At 41.3% G+C, this 19497-nt stretch overlaps 1 protein-coding gene across 1 annotated transcript; it reads left to right on the forward strand.

Moving 5' to 3' along the window:
* The first annotated feature begins 1309 nt into the window (after window positions 1–1309).
* Window positions 1310–19273, forward strand: LOC139763992 (uncharacterized). Its single transcript, XM_071690465.1, has 23 exons — window positions 1310–1869; window positions 2077–2265; window positions 2752–2896; window positions 3045–3318; window positions 3452–3574; window positions 3975–4140; window positions 4312–4586; window positions 4791–4975; window positions 5386–5673; window positions 6037–6215; window positions 6848–7019; window positions 7232–7389; window positions 13368–13628; window positions 13825–14010; window positions 14502–14728; window positions 14855–14977; window positions 15283–15448; window positions 16326–16567; window positions 16981–17165; window positions 17271–17501; window positions 17675–17853; window positions 18296–18470; window positions 18989–19273. Exons 1-23 carry the CDS (start codon window positions 1616–1618, stop codon window positions 19115–19117), a joined length of 4512 nt encoding a protein of 1503 aa, XP_071546566.1. The 5' UTR covers window positions 1310–1615; the 3' UTR covers window positions 19118–19273.
* The last annotated feature ends 224 nt before the right edge of the window (window positions 19274–19497 follow it).

The following is a 19497-nucleotide window of genomic DNA, read 5'->3' on the forward strand; positions in this document are numbered from 1 at the left end:
CGTTTTCAGGGAAAGGTTAAAGTGCAATCTATTTTAAACCAAAACATTATGTGGAGTGAATCAAATATCACGGTTCAAGTGATGTGACACTATACGATCTTTTTAAGACAAAATTCCAGTGAATAATCTACGTGTGAATTTTACCGACCTGCTGAGAAATGAGAAGATTCTAAATGAAATGCAAGTAACAACCACTATTAGGTTTTTTTTAAGGCTGTTTGGAATAGTAGAGATCAGAAACAGAGTTTCGTGTGAGAAGTAAAACATCGAACAAAAGACAGGAACAGAAATACCTTTAGTCTTTTATATCTACTGAGGCACTGATAATATCAGTACTGAAGTTGAAAAGAATATTCATCAAATCATCTTCTAAACATGTCTGTGGTGTTGCTTTCACCTGTTCTTGCTAGCAAAGCATTCCATAAGTTCACATTTCTATCAATGTGAAAGGCACCTCATCTAATATTTCCTTAGCAGAATGTGTTTTATTGCTTTAAGATGAACTCATACAGGATCGCCATAGATAGCCACTTAGATCGAGGTCAATGTAAGCCTTTGGTGTCTTTGAACACAGGAGGCTAAATCTACATATCTAAGTTTAGAAATTAGTTCTCCCTTAAAGAAAACGATGCAAAACATAAATGTTACAGGCAGTTGCCAATCAACGCCTTGCGGATCATAAGGTTCAGAGAGGAGTCGCTGGCGAGGGGGTCAGTGCGAGCCGCGACGTCTTGGGTGTGAGACGTTACTGTTGGTCAAGGTGAGTTGGTGAACGCATCTGCAACAGAAAGTTCTTTGATGAGACTGTGCTCTCTCCCGCGTCGTATAACGATGACGCAGCCTAGTTTATATATATATATATATATATATATATATATATATTTATATATATATATATATATATATATATATATATATATATATATATATATATATATATATCATTTACAAAAATGAATCTCTTAAAGTGAAATGTTCTCGACTTCATGGAAATTCAGATATTCTTTAGATATGGACAGAAATAACAAACACGTGAATGTCTTAACAAATTAATTCCTGAGTGATGTTTCTTAAATCCTTAATTTTAGTCACTATTCCCTAGATCTGCCAACAGGCTTATGCTAGTAAGTACAATTCATCGGTTATTGATAAATCATATCTTGTGTATAGTCCTGGCCCATTAGATCTGAATATCTTTGAAAAGAATGTATATTGTTTTTTCAAATAACGGGAGTTTCTTGAATGGAATATTAGCAAAGAGTTAAGTAAATATCAAAGTTATCGACTTCTATAATCGCGCACCATTTGACCAACTTATTTCCTTTATAAATCCATGATTCTCTGATGACAAAAATTGTGTAGCTATAGAAAAGAGGTCAGGCGTCAAAAGTTCATGGAAACCGTAATTAGATGTTTGAGTGGTATGAGGGATCAGACATTACAGGCGAACTCTGGCATGTCTTGATTACATGTTGCGTGGCTATCGTCGAGGGATGAGGGTAGGGGTGAGTGAGGATGACCTTTGGAATTATGAAGGCTGTGCCATTTTTGACCACCATATGTACTGACCTTTCTCATTACTACACATACACTCTACCGTCACACTACAGAAACAATGGGGTGGATACTCTTCCTCCTGCTTTCGCTCACGCTAATGGTTGTTGGTGTGAAGTTCCTGACGGAGGCGAGTCTCCCGGAGGAGGTGGATGAAGGACTAGTGGTGGCGGGTGACCTCGAAGAAGAGGTGGGTCGGCAGGTGGGCGTTATGGTGGGTCAGGTGGTAAAGCAGCACTTAGCTGGGTGTCACCTGGTTCTGGCTACTGCCACCACACTCACCCAGTACTCACCTGTGTTCTACCACGTCCTCAGGTGAGTTCTGAGGACAGTGTTTGTGGGTTTTTTTTGACAGCTGGTGATTGCTCTGAGTGTTCTGTTTTGTGTTAGCAGTTTTTTCTATTTGTTTTTCAATTGGTGGATGGACCAAGGCCGTAAGGCGCAGTTTAGGATGGAGCTGACGATTCATTATCAGAAAATACTAAGGATATTTTCATCATGTCTTTCTCTTTCTATGTATAGGTATCTGGCAGCAGAAGAAGAGACGGGGTTGGTGGTAGAGATGGGATCGTTGTTGTCTCAGGGCGGGCCAGCCGCCCAGGACCTACCATCACATGACCATCTCCTCCAGGGCCTGTGGGGGGATGGCTCGTCCACCTGCCACGCCCTCATCCTCGATATTACAGGCGGGGACACTCATTCCACTGTCAGGTAGGTCGTACACACTCCCTCCACATTCCTCTTCAAATGATTGATTATTCCCATACATATCATGTACGGAAGTAGTGATGAAAAGTAAGATCGCGTTTAAGATGAGGGTAAACATATTTCTGATGGTTTTTGCCCATCTCGACAGCACCTGAGTAGATGGGTCAGTTTAGCTGTGTAAAAGTCATCCATTATGTCTGATGGACAGGGCATCACTGTGAGGTCAGAATGTCGTCGTCAAGGAGTTAGTATGACCTTAGCAACATTGATAAAACGAACGATGTATGCACGACTATGAGTCCTGAATTATTTATCTAGCCTTATGTCAATACATAGGTCTTAAGAACAAATGATCAGTATGGAATGTAAGACCATCATTGTAGCTCACAATGGTCTGATTGTTTCACGTTGTAAGTGAAACTTTGGCGATGTAAATGTTGATATTAAACATAAGCATCTCTAATATTTACTACGTGTGATTGTATGCAGAGTGGGTAAGTCTGTCCCCCAACTTTTATTTTTTGCACCACTGGAGAATATGACTATTTCATTCTACAGACAAAAACCCATGGAACACAAACGATTATTTCTAGTATCCTCAGACTATTTTGCCTTTTCAGCCGAGATGACTCCCGTAACATACATTTCCTCACCTGAACAGCTACTATGACATAAAAGAAAAAGAAATATTCTATCTTTACCTACTTTTCCAGCGCCCTTCACACCGTGTATACGTTCCCTCCTGTTAGTTCGCCTCAGTGCCTGTATTATGATAAGACCAGCGGCTGCATGTGTCTAGAATTGCGGTTCTACTCACGTTCAGACATGCACAATACACACCCAGGTTCTTGGAGTGGTCCAGGCTGTGGCTGAGGCCAGAGACGAGCGTCATAGTGGTGGGTGGTAAGCCGGGAGTGGAGGACGTCCTTCATCATCCGAGTCTTCGCAATACCCTCCATGCCTTCTACATAAGCTTCCACAGATTCGTACCTAACACAAGGCTAAGGAACAGAGGCCCTGGAAACCTTTTTCAAGGACCAGGAGACCTTCCATCAGGTAGGATCGTGTTGTTGGTGGTCTCAGATACTCGTAGCTAGTGTTTACTTAATGTTGGTTCTGTGGGTCTTAGTATGGCGAACGATGTCACGAATTATACAGAAATATTCATCAGTAATGATGTTCGCCGCAGGTCGGATGAAGATGGAGATGTACCGGCGATGTTTGTACTGCAGCGGCGGGGAGGCGGGCGTCCAGCTGCTGCATCGGTGGGAGCTAGGCTCGGGCCTGCCCAAGAACTTCATGCTCTTTCCAAGTAATTCCTTTTTAAAACTACATCTTACGTTACGCATCCGGAACGACAAAGCCTTTAGGTAGTAAGGTTTTTTTTCCCAAAAAAAACGTCTACCAGGGAGTTAACTAGGAGAAAAAACAATATATACGAGATAACCTTTAAAGTCTATTGTCTAGTTTGATTATCAAATAGTCACCATCAAATTCAACAGCAGACATATACAATCGTGGATAGACATACAAGGAAATATTTGTAGAGAAATAAATCAATATACTCAACAATATGCAAGAAAAAGTGAAACTCCTTTGATGAATACAAGTATTTAAAGTTTACCTTCCTCAGTCAGACGTGACAAATATTCGTGAATCAAACGTCCATTTAAGGGAAGTCTAGAGTTTTATCCTCTTACTGAAACTTTCAGCCCACCCAGAGAACTTCATGGGACATGAGTTTAGGGTCATCACCAAGAACTACTTCCCATACATCAGCTACGATGCGGACAGCGGCGGACCAGGCGCTGTAGTCTCCTTACAGGATTCGCTCAACACCCGCATGATGAACACCATGTCGCTCCACCTTAATTTCACGTACATTAATTGTCCTTCACACGTACAAATGTTATTCGTTTCAATTTCCCCTTAAAGCATGAAGTTTCCGTGAGATATTTCATGATTTCTTATACGCTTTCGACTCAAATCTTTCATACACGCTCATCACCCATGTATGATTTATCGTTTTCCCAGAAGTTTTTAATATCTTCCACATTCCCTTACCGATCTTATCTTACCCAGGTTCGAGGTCCGGGAGCCTCTGGACGGCCAGTGGGGAGTGCCTGGGGAGGGTAAGAACTGGACGGGGATTGTGGGCGATCTCCAACACCAGCAGGCAGACTTCTCCCAGGATATCACACTGACGTCCCAGAGAGCAGAAGTGGTGGAGTACTGCAGGATCTATATCGACGAGTCGGTTGTTATTCTGTCGTCGAAACCACGACCTCTGCCGGAGTTCATGTCGCTTATAAGGCCTTTCGAAGGTGTGGATCTGCTTAGCATAAAGTAGAATATCAAGAGGAGAGACATTTATTCTAATGTTCTTTGTGGATGTCAACATTCATACGTTTGATAAACAGTAATTATGGACTTTTAGGTTTTCTACAATATGATTACTGAGACAAGTGTGAGTACTGCATGAGTTCTTATAACATTGTCTGTTATTTGTTGACTTTTTGATTTGTCAGATATGTTGTGGTTGTTGCTGCTTGTTAGCATCATGGTCTGGGGGTTGACCCTGTGGCTGTTGCAGAAGGCGTGGTCGTCGGTGTTTGGTGGGCGAGGTTTCAACTTCAGTTCCGCCCTCTTCTACAGCTGGGGCATCATGCTAGAGGACCCGCCCAGCGACCCGCCCATAAACATTTCAGCTCAAGTATGTTTCTGACTTAACTGATCTTGGTGGTAAAGCGAGTGCTAAGATATCTACAGAGATTCATTGCTGTGGATGTGCAAACGCTGATACTTTGCTGGATTCACTGAGGATATAGTATGTGCAGATGATGCTGGAGAGATGGCAGAATCGGAGACACGAATATTTAATTGACTGATAGCAGATCACCTTGAGCTGAACTTGAAGTTTGATTGATCTTCTGTATTCCTGATCTGTCTTAATCACACCTCATTCCAAAGAACTCTAAATAAATTCACTTCCGAATACGTTAACTTCTAAAAGCCCGTTTCCCCCGTCAGCCAGTAACTATGGAAGATATACATGGTTTTGTCTCCGACAGCCTAGCCCTCACGATGGTGGCGTAATACTCACCACGAGCATTATCCGCGCAGATGTTGGTCGGGTGGTGGCTCGTGTTCTGCGTAGTAATCACCACCTCCTACCGCTCATCCCTCATCTCCCACCTGGTGGTACAAGGCAAGTCTCCGCTCATCAACAGCATGGAGGACCTGGTGGCTCGACAGGGCTGGAGTTGGGGTACGAAACGGATGACGGGCGCCCTCCTCTTATTTCTCAGCACTAGTCCTTACCCTGCAGTCCAGAGGGTCTATAAGGGAATGCAGGTAAATAGCGGCCCTTTTTCCCTCTTCCACTGCTCCATAAGTCATAAGACGTGCTATGTAGCAGGCTGATCCACCCGTATGAAATATAGGCTCTCGCTATTGTCCAAAATTCCAGCTGGTGTTTGATGCCACCAAATACCAATAGATGTTAGTAGGAGTCTGAAGAGTAAAGGAACATTTTCTGTAGATATCTTTTCAGATAAAATTATTGATATGCAACGCAGAGAACGTGTTAGTTTATAGATGGCGTCATTTAGTGGTGACATAGCGAAGTAATCCCTTGTACAATTCATTTTCTATGTATATAAATACGATATATAGACATACACGGTGAACATAGAGTCGCTTTGAATTTCACCATAATCCCTCAAAGCGGAGACTAAGCCATTTTGTTTGTTTTGTCATGTTTTACACCTCCAGGCAAACGGTATTGACGAGGGGCTGGAGCTAGTGCTGGAGGGTGACTACGCCTTCATTTACAGCAAGTATTACCTCAAAACGCTCATCGCTACGCGTTACACCGACGACTCTGGCTACACCCCCTTACATATCAGCGCCACGGAGTATCCACTCTTTGCTGGCAATGTGTGGATCTTCAGGTGGGTTTGAAATGCAGCAACCGATATGATTTTGGCAAAAACACGTCCCAGTGAAAGGCCGGCTTGACTGTGAGGAACTGAAATGAGGGGAGAAATGAATCATAGCTTAGTAGATGTTTGTAGACCTGAGTGTATTGAAAGGTAGAGAGGTTTTGTGCTGAAAGAGTGACGTCTTTATTTAATGAAAAGTCATGAGTCTGAACATCGTAATGGTAATGAGTGATGAGTGAGTGCGAAGAATGATGCACTCAGGTGAGTAAAATGTCAACAATTCAACACCCACTCAACGAATATTCATCAGAACTCATTATCATATGATACAGATTCTAATCTCTCTTAACACGAGTTTATCTCCCAGTTTCCTGTTTCTTTATAGTGAAATAGTATTGTGATGTGCAAAATGATTGCCAAAAAACGTAATCTTAGACTGAATAACTTTGAGTGGATAATTATCATATTTGGCGAGGTTGCAACGTGGCCAGTGAGCTTCTCACTACAAAAGTGTCCATGATTTCCCTGCTACTGATTGTAGTGCAGCCTTGAAGCTTCAGGAGCCCCGTAAAAGGGATCCTGGTGTTATATGATTAAATCAAAGTTTATTCGAGTGTCTAATGTGACTCACATTTCGTCAGGAGGGGCACGCCCTTCCGTCGTCGGTTGGACTTGGCGATACAGCGCTTGCTGGAGGCCGGACTTATCGCCTTCTGGATGGACGACGTCATCGCCACCCGCGTGAGGAACACCCGACGTAACAAGGAGGAGGCTGGACAGGTCCAGGGCACCGATGACATGATTACCTTTAAAGTAATTGGAACATATTTTTATGTCGTCAGTCAAAAATGAACATACACACACACACACACACACACACACACACACACACACACACACACACACACACAGTGAAACACATGCATAAGATAATACTAGGTAAGCTTTTTAAACAATCATTCAACGAAATAATCTCTACCAATCTCTCTCTCTCTGTCTCTCCCTTTCTCTCTGGTGATCTGCAGAAGGATGATAGCCAGGTGGTGCTGGGTCTCCACCACCTGCAAGTCACCTTCTACCTGCTGCTCCTGGGTTACTACATCGCCTTCGTCACCTTCGTGGTAGAGTACCTCGTCCACAACAGACTCTCACCCTGGACCCACTTAGGTCTCGTGCGAGGATCGTGAATCCTCGAGAAACATCACTTCTTCTGTGGGTCTCCTGCAGATTCGGGGTAGATGCTACACATCAGGATGGCCAAGACACCCCCACATGCATAAGAAAAATATTCAAAACCCCAAAACAGATAGAAACTTTTTCTCAGATACTAGTTCCGAATTTGCTAAACCTACCACACTTTCAACAAACGTTTCTTTCTATGCAGCTGGTTTCTTCACAGATCAACAACAGCTTATGCCGAGAAAGTGTGTCTTTTCTTCCTCTGTGTCGCAATTACACAGCTGTTTGTTGGTCAGCCGGGGAAGGCGGAGTGCGGTCTCCACATCTAACTTTGTTGTTACTTTTTATTCTTTCTTTCTTTATCAACTTATCATCATTTTTTGCCAGAGTCTGAAACAAAGAACAGGATTGATACAGTTATAGAAAGGTCATCCCGACATCAATCTTTATTATGTGAGGTGCTGATGTGCGCTAGACAAAACATGACATGCAGTCAGTCTCTCTAGTTCTTATTTGCATACTACTTCATATATATATATATATATATATATATATATATATATATATATATATATATATATATATATATAATGTGTGGATGTATATACATCATGCGTAGCTGTGTACCAATCCTGACTTTCATACAAATATATGCATATGAATATATGTTTAGTGAAACTTTTGGATTTCTTGATATCTGCCACGTCACGTCTAGGAGCATTTTGGTCTAGTTTCTATCATACGAGATGATGACATTTGACTTACTATATTAAAGCTGGTTGCGATCCTTCGTATACTTTCTGCAACACTCTCAGTCCGCAACCAGCATTGTAATGCACAGACATTATATTTTCTCATTCAATAAACATAAATATGTTATTTCTTTCCCTTGATAATTAATGAAATGACAAGCGATTATTGATAAAGCTACACCGAGAAGAAAAACGATAGCCGCCCCCTCAAGTTATCGTAAATCCCTGGTCCCTGCCTGCAGGTGCAGGATGGCCGACATGTGAATGTAGTGTTGGTCGCGTTGTGACAGTTTATCATCCAGGAAATATTCATATTTGGAAATGTGTTGGCTACATATCACTCATGGACATCGACCGACTCCCATGGTTATGAATACAGACTATTGTTCGTCAAACAGGGGTAAGAAATACTGCTGGGTACACTAAACACGACCACTAAGAAATGCATAAGGCAAGAGCATTGTTACCGAGACACCTAGGGAATTATTCAACGCCGTGGCGCACTCCTGCTGGACTGGCTGTTTTTCCTTAGATTGAAATACTCCTCCGTCACCAACACACCTGCTTGCAGAGTACCGCAGTCATGACCAGCACAAAAACTATTGTAGCATAAAGCATTTTACTGACATCAAGGGCACTATAGCAGCACGAGTTATATGAAGACATGCATACCACGGTAATACATATCATATCCAGGAAAAAAAAAAATTGAAAACATATTTATGGCTCGTATAACAACTACTCACTTTGACGTCTCAGACCTTGACTAACACTGCAAATACTTTTGTAAGTTATCACCAACAGAGCGACTACAACATAGGTTTTCAGCCAGTATATGCTGGCACAGGTTATGATCATAGCAACCAAGCCAGCTTAAGTTATTTTTAACAATACGGTAGCTACGACCATAGAAGTTATGGCCAACAAAGCAGTACTAGGCTAGTATACATTACGACCAACAACATCGCTCACAAAATGGCTTCCACATCATTTTTATTATTTTTTTCATTTTATAATTTTCCTCGTATATTCGCTCTTCCTTGACAGCAGTTTCTTCCATTTATACCTGCCAGAGTTCAAGACTCTGTGGATGTATCTGCCACAAACCACTTATATGCGACGATTGTTACCTTATAAATCTTGCACGGATTCATGTACCATCTTACAGAATTATCAGTCTTGGTATTGATATATGAAATCGCTCGCCCTTAAAGACAACGACATGAAATATGAATGTGTTACCGGCGGCGGTTGCCAATCAACGCCTTGCTGAACAGGTGAGGAGAGGAGGGACGCGATGGGAGAGGTTGTAGTGCTATCTGTGACGACTTGGGTGTCGGACGTCCTGTTGGTCAAGGTAGGGTGGTGGAGCGTGACAGGTATCATGTGTGGATTAGTCTGATATATATATATATATATATATATATATATATATATATATATATATATATATTATATAATGCTATGTGTGCATATCATATATGTATATGTGCATACACATATGTTGAGTAGAGAGACTACCAAATCGACCTAACCAAAGCGAAAACTTGAGATATGCTTATATATGAAACATTTAAAACCCACCTTATCCTTTGATACACCAGATTTCTCCACTATGGAGGAGAAAAGAGTGAGGAGTGAGTTGATTACAACGTTTTTAAACCAGACCATGAATGCAGATTACATGCAGATTACGAGGGATGAAGATATTGGAGCGTCCAAAGGACATGGGATGGTATTCATCAAGAACAGTTTCTAGAGAAATTAAAAAAGATATATTGTAAAAGTTGTGGATGGATAGACTATACTTAATGATGAGACAGTAAACGCAGACACCATACAGAAATTTAATTGGTGTATGTCCGAAAAGAATGTTCAAGAGATTGTGCCCCACGAGTATAAACCCCATCATCTTACAATACAAACAACTGATTACGCACATTCATTATCTATCTATCTAATATATATATATATATATATATATATATATATATATATATATATATATATATATATATATATCCCTGGGGAAAGGGTAGAAAGAATACTTCCCACGTATTCCCTGCGTGTCGTAGAAAACGACTAAAAGGAAGGGAGCGGGGGGGGGCTGGAAATCCTCCCCTCTCATTTTTTTTTTTTTTTAATTTATTTTCCAAAAGAGGGAGCAGAGGGGGGGGGGAGGTGAGGATATTCCCTCAAAGGCTCAGTCCTCTGTTCTTAGCGCTACCTCGCTTATGCGAAAAACGGCGAATAGTATGAAAGATATATATATATATATATATATATATATATATATATATATATATATATATATATATATATATATATATATATATATAGTTCGTAGTTTTCAGTCTTACCCATTATACAATTATCACTCATGACAACAAATATGGATCTGGGGTCTATGAGTTTGTTCCAGCTGATCAATCGTTATCAACCACTGACTTAATATTATTTTCATTCTGCAACCGAGACCTCGATTTTAGGGCACTGAACCATTGTTAGGAGACAGTCTTCAGATTTATACTTAAAAAAAAAAAGACCATCCAGATTTTACGTTACAAACTATCTACCATCAGAGGTGTTATGTAATGAGATACGAATAATCAGTTGAACCCACATATATATCTTGACCATGGATATTGGTGTGAAGATGAGAGGAGCAATAAGCCAAACCATTGTCCACCACAACCTGTAACCTTAGTAAATGATGCCGTAAGTAATCTGGGAATTAGAACACCACTTCACCTTTACAGTTAATAGATCTAGTGTTTTAATGAACATGAAAAATATTTTACAAGGAATAATTTGTTATGATTAATTCATAGGTAATTGATAAGCAACAGAATGGGTATAAAAGTATTTACGATAACGGTATTGCGATATGTGATAATGGTATAGTGCTATAAAACTACTAAGTTTAATCGCGAGAAATAAAAAAAAAAAGAAAAAGGCTTCGCGAAAACATTCCGCACGTGTAAAACGTTAAGTAAAATTATTTGTTTTGCTGTAACGCTTGAATGTGGTGGGAAAAGTTGTAAATGTATCTGAGCAAGACTGGGAAATGATTGGCTGGTCGTCACTGAGAACGTGTGGAACGAATTGTAGAGGGAGGAAAGAGGAGGAGGAGGAGAATAAGAGAATGGCGAGTGTCAATGAGGAAATAAGTGATAAGGAGAATGAGTAGAATACCTTACGGACGGGAAGGTCAATGAGGAAGGGCAGTAAAGTGGGTGGGAAGGATTCTCAGATTGGCTTGACTAACTTCTCAAATTCTCATTACGAACTTCTTACAGCGACAAGACCCACTTCTCAGACTGTCAAAGACCCACTTCTCGGATTAAGGGAACGTAATTCAGGGATAGGATTGAACCTCGAGGAGGAAGTGAAGAAAGGGGGGCGATGTACAAGAAGCGAGTTAGGAGGGTAAAGGGAGGGAGACAGAGAGATGAGGGGGATATAAAAGGGAGAAGAAATATTGGTAAACAGATCTCGAAGCACGTAGGAATCAACAAAGACAGCAACACTAAAATGAAATGATAAAAGGATCATGATTATTGCTGATTTGTGAGGTCCTTGGTTCGAATTGGTTCTGGCTCTAAGAATCTCATGACCAGTTTGTCTTGGATCTTAACAACAATCAGCGTGACAGTCTAAAAGAGGATATGGTAAATCATCGTACTTTTCATGATGTATGATATATGTAACAAATCTATGAAGCAATTCTTACAATATACATATCAAGGAAATGTTAGGGGGATACATTGCGCTTGTAATACCTACACGATTCCAAATAGGACAGATGCATGGAGAAGGACATCGCACAGCCACTGTATTGATGTGGAGACTTCGTTTCTAGAGCTGTTGACTGTACGTTATGGGAGCTGGACGACTACTAATGTGGAGTGTGTGCTGCCCGCACCAAGGTTGAAGTGTGGAATAGTGGCATATCATTCAGTAGTCCTTCTATCACAGCCTAATAGATAATAATGAGTTACTCGGATTTACCTTATTGCTTGAGAGTCGATTCGAGCGAGAAACAGTGGAAATGATGATGAAATGCTAGGATGTACGTGGGTGTTTGAGCGTAGATTCGAGCGAGAAACAGTGGAAATGATATGCTATACCGGAACACTTGTCGGACGGCCGTTATACGAGTTGTTTTTCGTGTTATCATAAACGTGTTATTGATGCTGACGTTTACTTTAGAATTAAACGTAAGAGTAGCATTAGTTATTACTAATCTCATTCTTTTATAATGCAACTGTTATGGTATATTTGTTGGTTACCGAATCCTGTTATTTGTCAAATACGATTAGAACAATTCTAATAGGTTTTTCCTAATGCTTTGATATACATTAAGCATTGCAATGTACTTTCAGTTAATGCCACACTCCTTACAACAGGCGATGCTAAATCCTATAAACAAAATTTATTTCAAACGTTTTATAAGTGAATATAACAGTCATTGCTAAGACGCGCGAGTAATTCATCGGTTCGAATGAAACTATATAGACTTTTAATGACTCGTACCTTATTCATTGGTACACGTTTCGAAGCAGAAAATATGAGAAAAATGTACTATAACCTTAGAAGACAGATGAGTGATGTGAGCCATGCATTATATCATACAATAATATGCGATACTGAAAAAAAAAAGTTATAACGATTTCCAGCATAAGTTTACGAACAGTGTTTGGGCACACAGTGAAAGCCACTGTAATATTCATCACCTTTCACTGTTGCTGGAAATGATAGTAACACATGAAAAACATCAACACGCGATAATTCTAAAGCTTTTATCCTCGGAGCTTGATAATGTGGATCAGCAATTCATCAGTTCCACGGAGAGAGGAGAGAGAGAGAGAGAGAGAGAGAGAGAGAGAGAGAGAGAGAGAGAGAGAGAGAGAGAGAGAGAGAGAGAGAACTGCAAGGGTAAAATCAAAATAACAAGACTGCATAGCTTAAGTACTTAAAATGACAGATACATAAGTATGTAGAATAGAACTTGCAAAGGCTACAATATCAATACCCCTAAGATCATGTAAAGTATGAATGTATATTGTATGTTTCACTTCTTTCTAGTACATAAGAACTTGTAGGTCACCAAAAATAGTGTCATTTTTGAGCCACCTGGAGTGGCATCAACGATTGTACTGGACCATCATGTTGTTCGTCTCTGTTACAGTAAAAATGAAAATGATCTAAAATGAGACTTTTTCCCCAGAAGAATGTGGTGGCGTCTTTGTCCCTGTCTGGTGGGTCTTATGCTTATTAAGGCTGGCATGGGGATGCTGACGAAGGGTAGGCTCCAGGAAGAGGCGGGCGAGGGAGTGGTGACAGTGGTTGAGGGTCTTATGGACAAGGTGGGTCGGCAGGTTGGCGTGATGGTGGCTGAGGTTGTGAAGCAACACCTGGCTGGGTGTCACTTGGTGCTGGCCAGCTCCACGAATAACGAATTCTTACCTGTTTTCTGCCACATCATCAGGTTAGTCCTTGTGACTATATTAAAGTGTTTTTATCGCTTTGCTTAGTTATATATATATATATATATATATATATATATATATATATATATATATATATATATATATATATATATATATATATATATATATATACACACACACATATATATATATATATATATATATATATATATATATATATATATATATATATAGGTATCTGGCAGCGGAAGTAGAGGCAGGGCTGGTGGTGATGGGATCGTTGTTGTCCCAGGGCGAGCCAGCCGCCCATGACTCGCCATTACACGACCACCTCCTCCAGGGCTTGTGGGGGGATGGCTTATCCACCTGCCACGCCCTCATCCTTGACAACACCGGCGAGGACACTCACTCAACCGTCAGGTAGCTTATAAACTCTTTCCTGTATTTTTCATTTAGAATGATTTCTTTAATACGCATTCGGTACACACACACACACACACACACACACACACACACACAGCACTCATTGCAAAAATAGTTAAGTAAATCGATCGAAGCTAAGTCCATTAGATGGATTCATCATATGCCAAAACCCGAGAAACAAAACAAAATCTATAGCTTCATTCATTATCATTCAATCTACAATTCCAGCTGGTCCACTATGCATCATAAATAAGCATTTTTTCCACCCTCTTATTTGGCGATTTATTAATTCATAAAAAATAATCTGTTGGCCTCAAACAATGTCACTGTATGTAGCACTATGGTGCTCACTTTTCCTGAACCACTTTTACTATACCTTTGTCCCATCTATAAGCACGGCTCAGTGGTTTCTATGGTAAGATCAGTTGCTGAATGAGCCCAGAGTTAGGGGTTCTGTTCTCACGTTCAGCCTCCTACATCACACCCAGGTTCTTGGAGTGGTCCAGGCTGTGGCTGAGGCCAGAGACGAGCGTCATGGTGGTGGGTGGTACGCTGGGAATGCAAGACATCCTTCACCACCCGAGTCTCCGCAACACCCTCCATGCGTTCTACTTTCTTCTTCACAACATAAGCTCTTATGGGCTCCCGACCATCACAATGCTGAGGAACGGAGGCACTGAAAAACTTACCCAACAGCCAGAAGACGCTCCTTCAGGTAGGATGGTGTTTTTGGTGCTCTTCGACACTGCTGGTATATATTCAGTGTTGATTTTGTGGGTCTAGCTACTGCGAACGTTGTGTTGAACTATGCTCAAGTGTCGTTTTTTATACACATTTGTAGACAGCGTGACAGTAGAGGCGTACCGACGGTGTCTGTACTGCAGCAGTGGTGAGGTGGACATGCAACTACTGCGCCGGTGGGACCTGAGCTCTGGCCTACCCAAGGACCTCACGCTCTTTCCACGTAAGATCTTACGCAGGATATCATATTATCGTTCGACTGTAGTATGGTAATAAGCTTCTAGGCTACGGATAATGTAGTAACTAGGGGATGCGTCCGGCAGAATACATATAAACACACAGATATGATAGACCATAACCTACGATTTCTTTATAACTTGCAATACAGATAGCAAAAATGAAATCCCTCCTGATATTCACAGATACTCGAAGACTTTATTCTTTCCTTGGTCAGGTATACCAAATTTGTGGTGCGTCGGTAACGTTATACACTCTCATAGGAATCTTACTCTCTACTGGAACTTTCAGAACATCCTGAGAACTTCATGGGACACATGTTCAAGGTTGTGGCCAAGAACTACTTCCCTTACATCAGCTACGAGACGACCAGCGAGGCGCCGGGTGCTGTAGTGTCCCTACAGGACTCGCTCAACACCCGCATGATGAACACTATGGCTTTTCACCTCAATTTCACGTATGGTCACAAGAATTTCGTCTTCACACTTCACTGTCGTTATGCAACATCCGTATTTTCCTTAAAACCTCGGCTTCGGGCGCCATCCCTAACATGATTTGAATTCTTAAATTTCTTTTGGGTTCATTCATGTTTTCCAATACATTTCGACTCTTCATATTTCCTTTTTCTCAAATATGTATGATATTTCGCGTTCTCTCGAGGTCCCTGAGCTTCAAAAAGACATCCCCTACACTACCATATGTGACCTTACCTTCATATATAATTCACACTGTATGACGAAGAACAAGGTTGTCATAAACCTGTCATAAATACGTATGAAAATAAAATAACTTTTTTGTGGGGAGACTTGACTTTTATTGTTCCAATACATTTATAGCTCATTACTGGCCCTACTCAATTGGTTATAACAATAGCAAAGTTGGGGCACAATATATATACAAGGCTAGGGAACTTTTGCATCTGGCTACGTGTGATTTTAGAAGTCTACATGACCCCAATCGCTATGACCTCAGTAGTTAAGGTCTTGACCAAACGGAGATAAACTAAACTCGTTTTCTGTCTGCCTTGTGTAAATTTACCACGTTCATAATCTTATGATTAATCCTGTCGAAAGATAAACTACCCAAGCGATGAAGTGAAATTTTATGTGGAGCTTAATAGACTAGATAAAAAAATAATTCTTTTCTCTTGAGATAATCATTGGCTTTGAAAACTAGATGGAAATTATTTGCCTTAAGATAGATAGATAAATAATCTTTTACGTGACGACAAGTTTTCTTACAAGGGCAGGTCTTATCTTTTTTATCTTTCATGAAATAGAAACTAGACATACTCTTCTTATCTCCCAGATGAGATATGTTACTTTCCTCCCCAGGTACGAGGTGCGGGAGCCTCAAGACGGCCAGTGGGGAGTGCCTGGGGAGGGTGATAACTGGACGGGGATTGTGGGAGATCTCCAGCACCAGCAGGCAGACTTTTCCATGGACCTCACGTTGACACCAAAGAGAGCAGAAGTGGTGGAGTACTGCAGGGTCTATATCGACGAGTCGGTTGTTATTCTGTCGTCCAAACCACGACCTCTGCCGGAGTTCATGTCGCTTATTAGGCCTTTTGAAGGTACTGATTTGGTAGCAGCTATATTGGCGCTGGGCATTGAGGGGAAAGACATTTATTTTCTATTCTAGACAGTAAGGAAGTAGGTACATGCAATATTCAGTGTCAAAAAGATATCAGAATGTAGTAAGAAGACCTTTACTAAATAGCAGTTAGACTTTTATGGGCTTCCGTGGTGTTGTGGTCAGGGTTAGCGGTTCCATTTGTCATTTGTGGCACCAATGCCAAATTCTATCTTATTCAAAAGTCAAGGACGTTTTCTTTGTACTTAGATAAGGGTAAAGGATTTGTCGTATAGGCAAGGATGAAATGAAGACGACTTAAACCAAACAAGAGCTAGCAAACAAGACAAACAAGAGTAAGCAAGAGATATGTCCGTATTAGTTTGGGCTTATAAGACCCTCGTACTTTGTCAGAGATGTTGTGGTTGTTGCTGCTGGTTAGCATCGTAGGTTGGGGGACCACCCTGTGGCTGCTGCAGAAGGCGTGGTCGTGGGTGTCTGGCGGGCGTGGCCTTAACCTCAGCTCCTCCCTCTTCTACAGCTGGGGCATCATGCTTGAGGACCCACCCAACGACCCGCCGAAGAATATTACTGCTCAGGTATGTAGCTGATTTAGTTTTCGTTGTTTTGCATTAAGCGGATGATTCAGAATACTGTGGGTGGGACATCATGATATGATGGTGTTCATTGTGTTCAATATGCAGGTGTTGGTGGGGTGGTGGTTGGTGTTCAGTCTGGTGGTCACCACTGCCTACCGCTCGTCCCTCATCTCACACCTGGTGGTACAAGGCAAGTCCCCGGTCATCAATAGTATGGAGGACCTGGTGGCTCGACAGGGCTGGAATTGGGGCACACCACGGATGACGGGCGCCCTCCTCTTGGTCCTCAGTACGAGTCCTTACCCTGCCGTCCAGAAGGTCTATAAAGAAATGCAGGTAATTCGAAACTACTCTTCTAGTCTTAATCTTTACTTTCTTGTTCTGAAAATCTTACCAGCAGATTTAGGCCTCCGGGTCTTCGTCTGCTAGCTCTTGTGAGGGGCCAGATATTACATCCCACTTCCATTACCGTACATTTTTCTTTTCTCTGTTACATCGTACTCCTTCAGTCGAATAGCCTTGACGAAGGACTAGAGCTGGTACTGCAAGGCGGCTACTCCTTCATCTACAGCAAATATTACTGCAGGACTCTCATCGCCACGCGATACACAGACAGTGCAGGATACACTCCCATCCACATCAGCGCCACGGAATATCCACTTTTTGCTGGCAATGGCTTGGCTTTCAGGTAGGTCTCGGAATCGCACTTAACACATTCACTCCTGCTTCTCAAAGTATCCATTCACTCAAAGTGATGAGTCTTTGCTCATGATCAATGTTATTATATTCATTGCAGATTTTAATCACAGGTATAGCAAGCCTCCATCACAGCTCCCTCATTGGCTATATTCAAAAAGAGGATTGGAATGCAAAATAAGACAAGTCGTAGAATGAATAAATATACATTTCTTAATTGTATAACTGTGGTATCAAATATCTTGAGTATGATGAAAGGGCCACTGAGGACGAGGTTATACGACCCTTGGGTATAATCCATTACAGAAGGGTCGGGCCAAGAGTAGGTCATCAAATCCAAGGGTCGTACCTCCATATTCATGAGTCGTAACGTCGTGCTCAATAAGAAGGGTCAACAGTCTTTTGAAGTTCCAATGTGTTTCATATTTCGTCAGGAGGGGCGCGCCCTTCCGTCGTCAGCTGGACATAGCGATACAACGCCTGCTGGAGGGAGGACTCATCACATTCTGGATGGACGACGTCATCGCCACCCGCGTGAGGAACACCCGACGTAGCAAGAAGGAGGAGGCTGGACAAGTCCAGGGCACCGATGACAAGCTAACTTTTAAAGTAGGGCTGTCTTAACTCGCCGCTCTCAGTAAACAGAACCACTCACAAAATAAAGTCTTCATGAATAACTATTCATTGATTAAACCTTTTTTTTATCAGTCTACCTGATTGATTTTTGTTTATATGTGTGTAACTACAACACACACATACACACACACAAATACACACGCACACATATATATATATATATATATCTCTTTGAACATGATTAGATTACCGTCTAGTAAGTTCCTTCACTTTTTCGTCGATGGGACGTAAGGAGCTTTCATTTCCCCCTCTTGTTAACCATACTGAGGCGCTGAAATAGAAAGCTGACTACTCACTCGTCTTTGAGAGGTCTTATATATATATATATATATACACAATCTTCCGTAGATGCGATCAGTTTCAAAACTTGCAAATTTTCAAAATACCTTCAATTTCCTCCATTCATTTTTGGACATACCAGTTGATCTCACTTTATGATAACATTCATTATCCATTAATGAATTATAACCTTCCGTCTCTGGCCTTTGCAGAAGGATGGAGGCCAGGTGGTGGTGTTGGGTCTCCACCACCTGCAAGTCACTTTCTACCTGATGCTCCTGGGTTACGACATAGCCCTCGTCACCTTCGTCGTAGAGTGCCTCGTCCACACCCGCCTCTGACCCTGGACACACTAGGTCTCGTGCAGGGATCTTGAGTCCAAGGAACATCACCCACGATGGATTTCGTAGCGTCTTCTACAAACTCATGTTTCTAGTTGTTCTTATGCTGTAACCCAAAGAAAAATAAATTAGCTCTACCCAAAAAAAAATATTACTATTTTCTCTAACATGGAATGAAATGTAAGTCTACACTAGATTGTTAGGACACATCTTATGACGACGTTGCAATTCTTATTTACAGACCATCAACTTCGTGAGTCACCTGCATTGTGGTACTTTCTTTTTTAAATAAACATGAAGATTTGCCATCTTTCGTTCGCCTTTTGATTTGGTACAATGACCAACAAATATGGTACTTCAACCAGAATCCTTACTGTAAG

The sequence above is a fragment of the Panulirus ornatus genome, chromosome 48 (genome assembly GCF_036320965.1).
Source record: "Panulirus ornatus isolate Po-2019 chromosome 48, ASM3632096v1, whole genome shotgun sequence".
Taxonomy (NCBI): Eukaryota; Metazoa; Arthropoda; class Malacostraca; order Decapoda; family Palinuridae; genus Panulirus; species Panulirus ornatus.